Raw genomic sequence first — 16366 nt, 5'->3', positions numbered from 1 at the left:
CCTTTGCTGGACTTGGGTCACTCTGTGAAATGGGTCTGTTTCAATTGTGTTCACTTCGTGTAAACTTTTCAAACTTGGTGGTAAAATTCAATCACCACTCAAAGCTCAGGTGGATGACAGTGTTAATCACACCACTGGATGCTTACTTGATGCCTCTTTTTTTACTTCCCTTCTAAGGCAGCCTTTTTCAAAAAGGGTGCCTTGATGTTTCTTCAGGGGTGCCTTGGCAAAATGCCTAAAATATACCCAAAAATTTTATACAAACTGGTGTGGCTGAAGGCTGCCTTTTAGTTGCATAAAGCCACAGATTTTCATTGTGCACCATTACAACCTTCTAGCTGCCAGACGACCAATGGCGTCAGTAGTTATGGAGGATGTCAGTTTTCTGCATCGCATCCTTGTTTTCCCTGTCCCCCTCAATCAGTGCTGGGGTCAATTAGCTGAGTGGAGAAAAACTAAGGGAGAAGTGTAACATTGGAATACTAGTCATTACCAGTTTGCAGAAGTGTATTTGCTTTGGATGAAGCGCCTCTAACGTTGGGTGTCCTACGTGTGTGAACGTTGCCATATCATGTAACACTATTAAATAGTTTTTACATTTTAGAATAGGGTACCTTGAGACTGCTCATAATTTTTAAAGGGCGCCTTGACTGAAAGGCTGAGAAACATGTCGGGTATTCGAGCACTCCTTTCACTGTGAGGATTTGTTTCAGGATAGTGTGCACATGGGTTACTGCAACCTCCTTAGACACCCTAATCCACTATTCTGTGAGCTGTGGCAGAAACTAGATGAAAGGGAGCCAATGCTAAATTGCAAACAAATGTTTGCTCTGCCAAAGGAATGCACAACACAACTACAGTGGTAATGCATCCCTTAGGCTCTGTTCACACTACAGCGATGCGGGATACCTGCGAATCCACTGTTCCCACATCGCATGTCTCCTGGCAGTAGTTCACACGGCCCTATGCAAACTGCTGGGAGTATCGATTGAAAGTTAATGAAACCCTCAAATCAGTTAGCATTTCGCTGTGTGAACTGCAAACTCTGACAGAAATCTGGTTCTGCTGCAGACGAAAAGGGTCCTGTGCGAGTTTGTTCTGAATGCGATGTGAATTCAGCCATACTATCTGGCTGAGATCGCATGTGATTTGCAGTGCCATGTGAATCGCATCCGATTTCAGACATCGCACTAGTGCCCTTACACCTGTGTATTCAGTTCTAGCTCTTTCAGACATGTAACCAATTTGACACATGTCACATTTCCTTGGACCAGATTGTTTTTAAAGTGAGTAAACTCCGGTGTATAATCTTTACCTATGGGTAAAGCTTACCTATAGGTACAGTAAATAACTTCTAAACATGCACGGTTTAGGAGACATTTAATTTAAATGCAGCCCGGGACTTTATCACTGCATGCGTTTTGAATGAACAGCATATCTGTGCCGTAAACTGCTTTTCATCACTGGCTTGGTCATTCATATCACCAAGGTCAGCAAACCTGGAAGAACAGCTGTGATTGGCTATAGCTAATCACAGGGTACTTTAATTGGCCCGGGTACCATGTGATAGCTGTGGGTCAATCACAGCTTAGGAAATTGCTGTAATTCATTTTATAATGGCTTTGACATGATTGTGTGATTGCATAGCTGTCACAGGATCAACTGGTACTAGTATCCTCACCCCTGACCCAGAGCAGGCTGAATGACATCCATGTATGTGTTCCAGCCTGCTTGTGTTGGTGACCTGCAGTAAAGGTCCTGTGGGGCGGTCAGCAAGTGGTTAAATAACATTTAATAAGTGTTGAAGGATGGGTGGCGGGAAATCTACTTGGGGGAGCAGCAAAAAGTGGTTTGATCAAACCTTCCTCAATATCCAAAATATTTTAAATACAGATTGGCTTTAGTTTGTAGGATAATGGCGCTCACAAACCACATGGCAACACACAAGTACCCACCTAGGAGCAGTATTAGGCCACCACCAAGTCCTGAGCTGAGCTCAACTGCTTTACAGGGTAATAAGTTGGTGCTGGAGATTTTGTCTACAGTGATAATGGTTTAGTTCTTTGCTTTTATCAACGAATGGTACCTCTACTTTTTTTTTTTTTTTTAATTTTTTTATATATTTGAAGGGATGAAGATGATGATGATGACGAAGAGGAAGAAACGCCTGTAAAAAAGGTATCCATTTAAATACTTTTGGCAGTACTGGTGCAATATTGAAAGCTTGACTTTTAGACTTGCTTTGCCTAGTCGGGTGAAAGTGAAATGGTCTCTGCATTTTTTTCCACACTGATTATTAGCACTGTTCCCAAACCCTGCTGGACTGGTTTAATGGGGTCGCTTAGAATGTGAACTTTGGGGTTCTGCTATAGCTGGTAGTGCCAATCAAATGTCAAAAATTCAACTAATTCAATCGAAGGCGATTGTGCACGGTTTGCTCGGTAGAGCAACTTCTGTTCAACTCTGCTGCTTATACGTGAATTGAAATTTGCCTGTCCCTGCAGAACGGGATGAATTTTATTCCATTTATGGCCTGCTTTAGGTTTTATTGGGTAAAATGTGTCCTAAAATCCTGAGATGTGACTAGGCCACTGTCAAAGGTCTGTTTTTGTTTTTTTGGTGAGATCTTTGTATTTCTAGTACAAAGTTGTTTCCATTAATGTTGTGGCATTGCTGAATTTGGGTCCCTTTTTTGAAGTGGTTAAATACTAGAAACCTAGTTATCCAAAGCAGTGTACTAGTCACTGACGGGGATGCATGCGGTGTTAAGGTCAGTTGGCTGGTGTCATGGTTATTCCACTTTGTGCTTTTATTTAAAGGATAAGTTCACTTTTTAGAAAAGCAATTTTTTTTTTGAGCCTGAAGAGCATTGCATCAGTGATAAGCAGATCAGTGCTGCCATATAGGTATCCCCCAGGTCTGTCTATCTGTGCCCGTACATCCTGTATGGGCAACAAGAGGCAATCTGACAGGAAGAATAAATTGACTACCATGGCCCTCTACAGCACCGTGATAGTTCATTGAACTACAAGCCGACAGCCACAAAGGATTTAGGGAATTGAAATTCACTCACGCAGAGCTGTGTGAAGTAATGACCTGGCCATGTGGACCATGTAAAATGTTCCCAAAGGTGAACTTAATACCTTTTTTGTGAAAGTGATGTTTATCATCCTGCAAATTTCTATTTATCCAGTTTCTTTCTTTCTCTAGCCTCAAGCTGCAAAACCTAAATCTGCCCAGAAATCCAACCACAACGGAAAGTTATCTGAACCGTCCACTCCTGCTAAACCTGCTAAAGTGAGTACCTGCTACAATATGCCTTGTTAAATGGACATTTTTATAAAAAAAACCTTGCATCCTAATCCAAATAGAAATGTTGTACTCCAAATGTTTTCTGTCCTTCTTGAGGGACATGGCTTAATTGGGTAACCTAGGGTTATACTGTCGCATTAAAGAGAAATGGACTCTGGGCACAAAAAGAAACTGGAGGTCAGCCCCCCCTTGAGGCCATAACACCCACACTTGCTCAGCTGTCACAAGCAGTACAAAAGGTTTGAATGGAGTGAGCAGTGTTTCTCCATTGACTAAGAATTTTATGGTGAGTAAAAAATCCTTTTCCTCTATTGTCTAAGGCCGGGGTTGGCGGCCCGCACCCAGCCTTCCGCCGCTATCTGGCCCGTGGACATGTGGTTGCCTGTTTTAATAATGTCATCTGCAAAAGTCTAGTATAAAAAATGCAGTTGTATAACTCATTAAGATTGCCGCTTGGCACTCGGATGACTCACAGCCTCTCCTGACATCATTCTCTGCCCCACTCACTGCAATTGTCAGACGAGAAGGGAGGCAGCGGGTCACATCAAGTGGCACTCTTGAGGTATATAGCTGCATTTTTATTATATAACAAACATTTGCAGATGACAGTAAACAGAGTGAATAGGAATATTGTTGGACCCTGGGCAAGCGTTTTCTTTTATTCCCCACCACCTTGTCCGCAGCTACCTCTGTATCTCCCCCCCCAAAAAAAAATCTTCATTCATTAGGTTAATGAGGCCCTCCATGCATTCGTACATTGAATCTGGCCCTTAAGTGGAAAGGTGACCCCTGGTCTAAGGGATGCTTTGATTAAGCAACCCAAAACAATTCAATGGGTTGTACCCACCCCATCAAATACAGGTCAACCAGCCCAATGGGGGGAGGAGACTGCAGACACTTGACCTTTGGTGCTAAAGGGTGAAAACTGGCCCACCAGATAAGTGTGTGGGGAAATCCCCAGGGACTCAACCAGTGGGAAGTCCTCTTCAATGTTTGACTCTTGCAGGAAGGCAACTTATGAGCTTTTATTACAGGAATACAGAATCTGCATTGAACTTGTGTTTCAATAGCTAGGTGTCGAAGCTAGCAGCAGAAACGGTTGAATGGTCCTGAAAATAAAATATCAGAGGCCACAAGCTGTTGGCTAAAAAGGTCTGAGTACTCAAAGGGGAATTGTGCAGAAGAGGGCCTCAGTAAATAAAGCAGTTACAACCAATAAATACAGGTCAATAGTGGTGGACCTGTGAACTATATAAGATATGATACATTCAGAGTTGCAATCACTCTTAAAACACAATCACAGTAACGATGCAAAATTACAAAGTGCAAATATTGGGGAATGTATGGTAACAGGAATAGGATAACTCGGGGTTCAGTTTCCATCGGCTTCATAAAATGTTATATAATTTCAGCCCAAAATTCTGTCCAGGACCAAGTCCACAGGTGCAAGACCCCCGAAACTGCTGATTACCCATTCTGTGTGGGAGCTTTATAAGTTTCTGCTGCAGGAGGTGGAATAACCCTTTCATGACTAAGCCTATTTCTGAAATTTGGTGTTTACAAGTTAAAATCTGTATTTTTTTTGCTAGAAAATTACTTGGAGCTCCCAAACATTTTTTTTTTAGCAGAGAATAAAATGGCGATTGTTGCAATATTTTGTCACATGGTATTTGTGCAGCAGTGTTTTTAAACGCAACTTTTTGGGAAAAGGACACTTTCATGAATTTTAAAAAAACGAAATGGTAGCCCAATTTTTTTTGTATATTATGTGAAATATGTTACGCCGAATAAATACCAAACACGTCACACTGTATAATTGCATGCACTGGAATGGCGGCAAACTACGGTACCAAAAAAATCTCCATAGGCGATGCTTTAAATTTTTTTACGGTTACCAGGTTAGAGTTGCACGTGTGCGACGATACCTCGCGTGTGATTTGATCACCGTTTACATATGCGGCATGACTACCATATGTGTTCTTTACTGCGTGAGCTTGTGGGGACAGGGGCCATTTAAAAAAGTTTTTTCTTTTTATATTAAATTGTTTTAAAAAAATCACTTATTACATTCACAAGGAATGTAAACACCCCTTGTGACAGTAATAGGTGGTGACAGGTACTCTTTATGGAGGGATCGGGGATCTAAAACACCTCCAATCCCCCCTTTACACTTCAAATTATTCAGATCGACATTTTTGGCGATTCTGACTACTGTGTTTTTTTAAAACCGGTGCCATTGGCAGCCGAGTTAACAGGAAGTGATGTCATGACTTTGCTTCTGTGTTTACAATTAAGAGACTGGAACAAAGCAGTTTCCAGCTTCGTGCCAGTCTGTCCCTAGCTGCCGGAAGTGGCAGGGGAGGCTTGGTTAGAGCGGGGGGTGTGGGGGGGCTCCTGCTCCTCTGGGATAACAATCGAGCGGCTTTTAGGCGCATCGATTGTTATCCCTGGAAAGCCAATCACCCGCTCTAAAAAATGGTACCAGGATGATGCCTGCAGCTGCAGTATAACCCCTGAAAGCCAAGGCTGCACATCTGCGTACGCTCGGTGGGAAGGGGTTAATATCCACAGGTTTTGGTTACTTGTGTGTTTTTTTTTTTTGGGGGGGGGGGGGGTTTTCTCTTAATAGGAGACTGGTCTGGGCTTTTTTAAATCTGTTTTACAAGGGAATTGACTGGCAGATCATTTCACAGCAAAATCCTCTGCTAAGAGATGGAGTGCCAGGATCCATTTTGGGGGAAAGGAATTGTTTGTGTCCAGTCTCTAGATGGCATTTCGTCAACCCTTTGAGAATTTTAAGTGGAAGGTTTAGTTTTGAGGACAATTGGCTTCCATATGTTTAGAGGAGATCTTGTCAGCAAAGTTTGACCTAAAAGGAGGGACTGACTTTGTTTTGAACAATCTCTGGCAGATCTAATAAAATCTAATTTTATTTCGAACATATTTTGTAGAGGATGGTGGGGCATTTTAAAATGGTAAACTCAGTTGAGGAAAATCTGACTGCAAGGCAATATAATGTGCATTATGAAAGTCTTACTGCTTAATAGGAAGCCTTATCGGATTTGCCGGTTACAGCTGACAGTGTGGGAGGAGAGCCAATAACCAGCAAATACACATGGGGCATCTACGCTGATAATTGGGACACTAACAGTGCCCAGCAAATTACTTATTTAGAACATTTTATAACAAACTTCAAAATTTGGAGTTTTTTCTTTTTTGCAAAAAAGTGATTGCCACCAAAAGAAAGCTATATCTGTCTCAAATAATTATAAAAATTAGTTTGGGTACAGTGTTGCATGACATTGTGCATAAAGTGTGACAGCGCTGAAATCTGAAAATTGGCCTGGGAAGGAACAGGGTTAAAGTGGGACAACAAATGGCACCAAAATTCTTGCATAATAGAAAGTGTCCGCATCACCATTAACCCAGGCAGTGCGTTCCAATGGCTGTTTCCTTTAAAGTGTTACTAAACCCACAACAGTAAAATTGGTCTATATGCAGTAAAGCATGCTTGTTATACTCACTGTGGAAACTCTGCATTGTGTAAGAAAAAAACTGATAGATGTTACGCCAAATAGATACCTAGCATGTCATGCTTTAAAATTGCGTTCACTTGTGGAATAGTGCCAACCTTTGGTACTTACTCTCCTTAGGCGGCACTTTTTACAGGTTAATTGTTTAGAGTTAGTAAAGGTCTTGGGCTAGAATTGTTGCTCTTTACTGCACGCGGCGATGCCTCACATGTGATTTGAACGCCGTTTACATATGTGAGTGCAACTTGCGTATGCGTTCGCTTCTGCATGTGGGTACTGGGGTGCTTTAAAAATATTTTTACTTTCTCTTTAATTTTTAATCACTTTAATTTAGGGATGCCCTGAATTTTCGGCCACTGAAACATATTGGCTGAAAATGGCCCATTCGGCAAAAAGCTGAAAATGGGGTGGGGCTCTGCCCCCCGCCCCTGGTTCCACCTATCAGGGGGGCTTCCTATATCGTTGAAAGGGGGGAGAGCCGCCGCCTGTTTACAGCACCGGGAACATCACAGCTTTCATTTCAATAGCTGTGTTCCCCGCTGCACACAGTCAGTCTCTCCCTCTTGTCCTGGCACTTTGAGACAGATCACCTGTCCAATCCTGTGACAGGTGATCTGTCAAAGTTCCCTGGACCAGGGGGAGGGGCTATATGTGACGGCGTGCAGCTGGGAACACACAGCTATTGAAATGAAAGCTGTGATGTTCCCGGCACTGTAATCAAACAGGCAGCGGCTCTCCTCTCCCTTCACTGGCTACACTACTGGGGACACCTGACCATCTCCTGTATAAAATTATTTTTAAAAATAGTCACTTTCGGTATCAGTGTTTGGGTTTTCGGGATCAAGGAAAATGTATTTTCATTATTGGTTTCGGCACCAAAAAATCTATTCTGTGCATCCCTACTTTAATTTCTATTACAAGGAATGTAAACATCCCTTGTAGTAGGAATAGTGTGTGACCGGTCCTTTCTATGGAGAGATGTGGGGTCTATAGGACTTTTAATACATGGCCACTTACCTGTCCCAGGGTCCAGCGATGTCGGCAGGCGACGCCGAGAACCCGCTCGGATCTTGGTGGCTGCCGCCGCCATCCTAGGTGAGGGAATCAGGAAGTGAAGCATTGCGGCTTCACTTCCCGGTTCCCTACTGCGCATGCGGGAGTCGAGCTGTGTGTTTCCCAGGAGACAGCGTGGTGGGGACGGGAAGAGGCGTAGACTCTAGTCTATGCCGGAAGTGGGTGCAAATACCTGTCTTAGACAGGTATCTGCACCCCCCTCCCCCCCTGAAAGGTGCCAAATGTGACACCGGAGGGGGGGAGGGTTCCGAAAAGCGAAAGTTCCTTTTTTGTGTGGAACTCCGCTTTAAGATGGGGTTACTTATTTGTACTTTAATAAAGGCATTATGTGTGTGTGTATATGTATGTGTGTATAGAGAGAGAGACCTTCATTTTAATGTATGTTCAATGAATGATGGAGAAAATCTCCCTTCATATATTTAGGGAGTTTGAAAGGGGTAAAATCGTGGTTTTCCGGGCGTCCGCATCGCTAGACCGTGGGACTGGAGTGTGCTAAGTCAGCAGCTATACTTTTTGTAGCTGCTGACTTTTAACACTGGAACGCTGCTTTAAGATATGAAATTTCCACTTCCCTAGTGTCACTCATGCAGGAAGTAGGTAAATATGGTAGACTATCTAATTTTAAAATCAATTATGAAAAATCAATACTACTTCCCAGTCATGTCCCTCAAGAGATGGCAGAGATATTGAAGAGGGAATACCCCTTTGTGTGGAAGAAAGATTCAGTGTTTTACCTGGGGATTCATGTCACCTCCGATCAAAAAAGGTTGTATGATCTTAATTATACTCCCCTAATAGCTGGGTTAAGGGAGGACTTAAAGAAATGGACAGGACAATATTTAACATGGTTTGGAAGAGTGAGTGCCATTAAGATGTGTATACTACCTAGAATTATTTGTTACATACAGTTCCGATTAAGTTACCAGGAATCTTTTTTTAAACCGATACGGAAGGCTTTTACAGCATTTGTGTGGAATAATAAAAAACCAAGGCTGACATGACATCCTGTGTAGAAGTAAGGCTGAAGGAGGTTTTAGCCTTCCTGATATATCAACATACTATAAGGCAATGTCGCTGGTCCGTATTTTGAATTGGTGCCATGATTCCCCTAGTAAAATGTGGGTCCCATTAGAGAAAGCTATAGTGAGGAGGAACCTGGCAGGAGCTCCCTGGATTCCGAATACGGAAAGAGGACTCTCGAAATGGACACACCCCCCCCCCCCTGACCTGGAACACACTGATAACATGGGATAATCTAAATAAAACAGGAGAGTACTCCCCCCGGGTGTCCCCCTTTGCGCCACTGGAGGGTGTCCCATGGCACCGGGGGAGGGAGGAGGATTCATGGGGGAGGGATGGAGATGTCACCTGTGGCAAGTTTGCCCCACGGGGGACCTTAGCAACTTATTCAGAGCTTGTTACAGCACTAGGGAATATATCTATAACAGGATGGAGATACAATCAAATGAAAAGTTTTTTCAAAAAAATTAAACCCCTTCTGAGACCATTAAATACAATAACTAGGTTTGAGAGCCCGTGTGTACACCTGGGGGAGGGCAGACATATGTTGTCCCAGATGTACAGCCTGATACTTAGTACCCAAAAGAAAACAATCCCATACTTTGTCAGGGAATGGGAAAGAACTAAATAAAGTACTATCAGACGAACAAATTAAAAAAATGATCCAATCAACTTATTCAACATCCATAAGCTCGTATTCTCAGGAAATGGCCTATAAATTTTTGACAAGGTGGTATAGGACACCAGCAAGATTAAATAGGATATATCCAACAGCAGATGCCCAATGCTGGAGAGGGTGCGAGCAAAGGGGTACATTTCTTCACCTGTGGTGGGAATGCCCCAGGATTAAGGAATTCTGGGAAGCAGTTGCACCATTGATCAAGAGGTTAGCCCCTAGATCTATAGAGTGTACACCTTTTGGACTACTTATTTTATGGAACAACTGGCACAATCAAGGCCTATAGGAGGAGCATTACACCACATTAAATGCAGCCAAAATATTCCAAGATTTTGGAAGCAGATTACCTGCCCAACATTAGAGGATTGGAAAAGGGAGGGCAACCGGACAATGGAAGCGGAAAGATGGATTCATGCAGTTAAAGACAAAAAAGGGGGATTTGAGGATATGGAGGATATAGTAATAGAGGATTTGCCATATGGGCAGGCTGGATACAGTGTGTAGAGGGGATAGATTAAGAGGGAAATATGAAACGAGAAGGTGCAGGGAGCCAGGGCCATATAAATACCTTGGATTAGTTGCATAGGGGTTTAGCCAGGGAGGAAAAGGAAGGAATTGGGGTTCTTTTATTTATTTTTGTTTAGACTGCTGTCTCTCCCCCCTTCCCTGTCCTGTCCCTTTTACCTGTATAATGAGATACCTGATTTGGTGAAAGGGGGGGAGGGAGGTGGTAAGGTGAATGTCTCTTAGTTTTCTTGTTTTTTTTTGTTTTTTTGTTTTTCTTATTGTTTAATGTGCTGGTTTGTAAGCGCATGGTGTAGGGAACGTCACTAAGGAAGGGGATATGAAGATTGAAACACACAATCAATGGGAATTATGCTAATCACCTAGGGTTTTATTTATTTATTTTTTTTAATAGATGTTATAATTAGTTGTAAGAGAACGATGTTACCAATTGGTCTCTTATTAATGTTTAATATGTTAATCCTGCGTAATTATTGTAAAATATGAAATTAAGGATGTTTAATTATGAATTGTGAAAAGTATAACAGGAAATAAAAAAAATTTGATTATAAAAAAAATGAAATTTCCATTACATGAGCTGACCATTCTGTTCTACTAGCTGTAATCTGAAGTTTACTCAAATGGAAAACTAATTCTGGTTGTCTTGAAAACATTACGCTGTAGCTCTGAATGTACAAAATGTGAGGGTATACAGAGTGGCCTGTAGTTTCTTGCCCTCCTTCCAGAAACTTTATTCAGCCTACAAAATATCTCGTTTTGAAATTCATTCTACTCTAGGTCAGTTCTATGTATTTGTGATCTGTCAGAAGATGGGTGTACTGCTCATATTGTATCACGTATTTGTATATCTATTAACAGACACCTGAACAGAAAGGGAAACAAGAGGCAAAACAGAGCCCAAAAACTCCAAAAACACCCTTTACGCCTGAAGAGATTAAGGCAAAAATGCAGGGGACTTTAGACAAGGTAAGGTTATTGAACAATTAAACTATACATTATCTTCAGCAAATTGCTTTATTTTATGCATAGAAGCAAGCATGCCACTACCAACAGTTTTACTGCATGCCACAAGTAGTATGGTAAGGCATTTTGAGGTAAGTAAGCTAATAGCTGTGATGACAGACATGTGCTTGGTTTTCTGTCAGGTTTTTTGTTGTCTCGCCTCACCAAAATTGGACAATAGATTAGAAAAATGTTGCCTGGTCTGAGTGTTTGTTTTCAGCTGCGACATTCAGATGGTAGGGTCAGAATTTGGCGTAAACATGAAAGCATGGATCCATCCTGCCTTGTATCAACAGTTCAGCCTGGCGGTGTAATGTAGTGGGGGATGTTTTCTTGGAATACTTTGGGTCCCCTTAGTACCAATTGAGCATCATTTTAAATACCATGGCCTACCTGAGTATTATTGCTGACCATGTCCATTCCTTTGACTGCAGTGTACCCATCTTCTGATGGCTACTTTCATACTTGGATCATCTCAAACTGGTTTTTTGAACAGGTCAATGAGTTTAATGTACTCAAATGGCCTCCGGTCACCAGATCCCAATCCGATAGAGCACCTTTGGGATGTGGTGGAACGGGAGATTTGCATTATGGATGTGCAGCTGACATATATACGGCAACTGCGTGATGCTATCATGTCAATATGGACCAGGTTTTGAGGAATCGTTTCAACACCTTGTTGAATCTGTGCCACGAAGAATTAAGGCAGTTCTGAAGGCAAAAAGATCCAACCCAGTACTAGTGAGGTGTGTTTTCTGTAGAAGCATCAGCACTTGTCTGCCTTTCTCGGTTTTCTTCCTTGACATGCAGCAGCTAGTCAATCCTGCTAGATGAATTTCTGATATCCATACTTCAGGTTATTTCCTATTTGGCACATTCCCTTGACGTGCCACAATTTTTTTTTTTTTTTTTTTTTTCTCCATGTATTGGAAGGCCCCTTTTGGATTTCCCCCTCCCACTCAGCTGGGCGGTTCTTCTGCCACCCCTTTTTACAGGGCTTCTGCCCTTCGTGAACAATGTCTCTGCCGGAGCCAATTCCCCCATAAAGGTTGGGTTCTTGGGCCTATACAGCACCTAGTGTCTCTACTCTCTTTTGCAGAGAGCTGCCACCTGTTCCTCTTTCTTCCAAACCATTGGTTTCCAAGTGGCTAAGCCTCTGTTGCTTGCTCCAGCAGTGAGGTGCGTTTACCATTAAAGCAAAGTTCCGCCCACTTTTGAGAGGTGGTCTTAAACGAGAGCGCCTCTTCACTGCTTGTTTTTGGCTAGTTAAAAACTTCCCTTTTTATGAGTGCCTTTTTATGACCGGAAGTGCAGCTTGTACTTCCGGTCCATGGCACAGGACGCCATATTCTTTTGGCAAACCAATCCGCCCCCCCCTCCCCGATGTCTTCTGGGACATGTTTCCCAGAAGACAGCTGGCCCATTCACAAGGCGTCTTGCGCAGTAGGAAACAGGCAGTGAAGCCGCAAGGCTCCATTGCTGGTTTCCCTTAATTAGAATGGTGGCGCCTGCACCCGATCCGATGGACGAATCGGCCTCGGGCTGACATCGCTGGCCCCCTGGACAGGTAAGTGTCCTTATTAAGTCAGCCGCTACAGTGTTTATAGCTGACTTTTAAAAAAAAAAAATTGCGGGTGGAACACTGCTTTAAGTTTGGGCTTGCTGGGCCTTATTCTATTCTTGTGCACCTGTTGCTGCTGTGTAGCTGTGGTTGTTAGTCTTGCAATGCCTCATGGGAACTGTAGCTCCACCAGCTGGCATGCTGACTGTTGTCTACCCATTTTCTAGATTAAGATCCACTGCGACAGCCTCACTTGCAACAAAGTGGCACTGACCGTATAGTTATCCTAACTGTATAGGGCACAGGCGGCATATTTATAAACCTCAGGTTATGGGCTCCTGTCTGCAGGTAATTAAACACTGGCAAGATTTTAAAATCGTGCCTCCCCAATAATCCTATCCCACTCCATGAGGCGTCAGCTTTTTGCTATTTAGACTATGATGGCCCTCTTCTCCCTTACAAAGAAATCACTTGACTCAAGTTGATTTTATCTTCAGATTATTCAACTCCACTGTCCTCAAATGCCACAATATTGGTGTAACACCTGTAAAACCTTGGGTGCCATATTCAGACCCCATGGAGTGGGTGCAGCCTGTGCTATTGCTTTGGGCAATGGATTCTGCATGGGTGCTCACCTTGGCACTTTGTGCAAGGCACGTAGCCAGCCACATGGTGCTACACAAGAACCCAAACCTTGAGTCCTTTGTTGTTTTGCCTGGGCTATATATAGGGTCCCTCATAGATCTGGCAATACTTTGTTATAGGATGTTTGGCAGCTGGGGTGCTGTGTACTCCTTCAGGACATGCCTGGTGGCCTGCACTCTGTTGGTTCTCCACACAGCATACATACAGAGGGTTCTATTGTGGTATGGGGGGGGGGAGAATCACAAAAGCCCCTCATCACCTGATTTGGGCCAAAAATGAAAGCCAAAAGCCCCTACCGCTTCTCAGATTGCGGCATATATGGAGGAGAGACTAGAAAAGGAAGGGGGGGGGGGTTGGGGGTGCAATCCACCGCTTACCTGCCACTCCCCCCCACTTTGTTATCCATCCATCTATTTTTATAGTCTCTTTTCCAGCCAAACATTTACTGTTCTATTAAGCGCTGCGCAAACTGTTGGCGCTATATAAATCCTGTATCCTAATAATATATTAGCATGGTATAGCCACAACAAAAATTCCATCAAATGTTGAGCAATGAAGATTACTTTATTTCTGAAAAAAATAGTTTCGTAGTGCTTGTACTAAGGGTCTGCGTAGGGGAATGCCTGTCATAGTATTGCTTTCAGGTTTCAGAGCTCTGGACATTCACCTGGCTAAGTGGCTGATGGATTAATTGCGCTAGACAGATGTAGTCTACATTCTGTGTAGCTGGAACTTTTTTGTTTCAATGTTTCCCTTACCAGAGGTGGGCTTGCATGGTATAGGGGTGCCTGGCCCTGCAGCTGCAACATGTACCTTACATTTTACTTGCCCTGTGTGACAGGAAGACATTAAGCCTAGAGCACTAAAACTAGCTAAGTTGCTAGCGAACAGCTGGAAAACCAGTGCTAGATGGCTGTTTTCTAATGTCCCAAGCAGCATGCATGTTACCTTGCCCTCCATGGGTTCGACATTTTTCCCGAACGCTTGTCCAGCAGGATTATATCATTGCTTAATATCCCTTTAATACTTTTTTTTTAAACTATCGGGTAGTCATTTCATGCCTTGTGGCATCTTTTGGGTCCCTTTTGCCTGGGCAGCAACTCCTACCCAAATAGCCCTCTCCTCTAGCTCCAATAGGGGTCTTGAATTGGTTACAGCCAAGTCCAGCAAGAGCACCTTTAGTTGCTGGGCTCAGATTTCTGCATTCAGCAGCTGGATCTGTCTTTATATACCCAGATCACAAGTTATACTGTCATGCTGACCATCATTGCTTTGGGTGAGGGATGGGAGTATCAGAATTTTTTTTTCTACCCCTTTCAGATTTTCCTTTATTTTGTCATGTTGCATCTTTTGTGTTGGGGGATTTTGCCTGACCTCTCCTGCATGGGACTTGCAAGGGAATTTTTGACCAGTAAGTTTGGCAGCTATCTCAGTAAAAGTATAGCCTTAAAATACCTTCATGGGTTCACAGATACAAACCAGTGGGGTATAAGGTGCTACAAACAAGAAAATGTTAGTCACTTAGACTTTATAAATATTTGCATAATGCAGTGTAGCAATGTAAAGATTCAATTAGTGTAATCTATATTTCACTCTTCAGGGTGGTGCACTTCCAAAAATTGAACCAAAGTTTACAAACTATGTGAAGAACTGTTTCAGGATGGATGACCAGAAGGTAAGACCTTGTGTGTTACATATGTGAATAAACATCAGTTAATCTGTGCATATCCAAAACCCAAATCGTTGCCAGTACAGTCCTAGTAAATCACTCCATTGGTAATGGGACAGGTACTTTCTCCAAATCAGACTATTCATTATTCACTGCTTTATGGATTAGGCTTACCTTCTAAAATGTGGTATGTAGTACAACAGTTAATGGATGGAAATCAGATTTTCATTTTTTCCAGAAATCCAGCAAATTGGACAAAATAAAATAAACCTTTCATGCCTTAAGTGGGTTTTTAATTTAGAAGTGCTATGTGGTACTTGCAAGCAGAATTTTTCCATTGGCTCCTTGTTCACATGGTTGTGCCAACATTGGGCTCCTTTCGCACTGGATTGCTTCAAAACTGCCAGTAAAACGCTGATCGCTTTTGGGGCGTTTGCAGTGCTGTTTTTAAAAGACACGTGAGTCAAACTCTGTGGGGCATCTTTGAGTTGCTTCGCATTCATTTCAGTGGGGAGGGGTGTGATCTGGTGCAGTTTTAGCTCCCAAAGATGCTGCAAGCAGTATTTTTTTTTCAAGCACCACCCTAGTGTGAAAGCGTTCATTGATTTTAAATGGAAGCTTTTTTCTTGAGCTTTTCAGGTGCTTTTTTTTTAATGCAGAAGCACTTGAACTCTGAAAGGGGCCTTATTAATCTACTGTACCTTTTTTGTCATTGCAAATTATCAGGCATTGAGACTACTTTAATGTGTACAAGACACAAATGGATTTCTCTTTATTCTAATATACTCTTGTTAACATTGCAGGTAATACAAGATCTCTGGAAGTGGAGACAGTCGCTAAAAGATAAATAACCCGCCTGTATCTCTTGCTGTCTCCTTGGTTTCACATCTTGTTTTATATTTTTTTTTTTTTTTTTCTTGTAAGTAGATGAGAATGCATTGGTCTGTTATACTTGCCAAGAATGTTTAAATGCCTGAAACTGCATATTTTGTACACACATTGTCAAGGTATGGTAAGATGGTTGGGCAGATCTGAAGTTCAAGCATATACATGTTTAATAAATCTGTATTTTTTACTTCTTTTGGGGCCTTGTATAGTTTTGTAGCATGTTTCTTCATTATAGTAATGACAGGAAAAATAACAGCACTGCGGTGAAATGTCTTACAAAATGCAGTCCTTTTGCTATTGACCCCCTTCCCCCTCTAGTGGCCTTTTGACTGAGTCTCAACACTGGAAAGGCAGGTGGACTTCCAAATCACATTATCACTTTTGCTGTCAGTGGATACATGATCTAGGAGCGCATTCCACCAGTTTAATTTCCTTGTTCAGCAATATCTACCATTTTA

At 42.4% G+C, this 16366-nt stretch overlaps 1 protein-coding gene across 1 annotated transcript in view; it reads left to right on the top strand.

Annotated features, from left to right (window-relative positions):
* The window catches only part of NPM1 (nucleophosmin 1), a 44908-nt gene extending 28809 nt beyond the window's left edge, over positions 1-16099 (top strand). The window contains exons 6-10 of the mRNA XM_073620751.1: positions 2130-2178; positions 3211-3297; positions 11002-11109; positions 14952-15026; positions 15824-16099. Coding sequence (XP_073476852.1) covers positions 2130-2178; positions 3211-3297; positions 11002-11109; positions 14952-15026; positions 15824-15871 — 367 coding nt within the window. The 3' untranslated portion in view covers positions 15872-16099. The remainder of the gene's footprint in view (positions 1-2129; positions 2179-3210; positions 3298-11001; positions 11110-14951; positions 15027-15823) is intronic.
* Positions 16100-16366: the final 267 nt, after the last annotated feature.

The sequence above is a fragment of the Aquarana catesbeiana genome, linkage group LG03 (assembly GCF_042186555.1).
Source record: "Aquarana catesbeiana isolate 2022-GZ linkage group LG03, ASM4218655v1, whole genome shotgun sequence".
Lineage (NCBI taxonomy): Eukaryota > Metazoa > Chordata > Amphibia > Anura > Ranidae > Aquarana > Aquarana catesbeiana.
The sequence above is the reverse complement of the archived record's forward strand: the minus strand, read 5'-3'. Positions and strand labels throughout refer to the sequence as shown.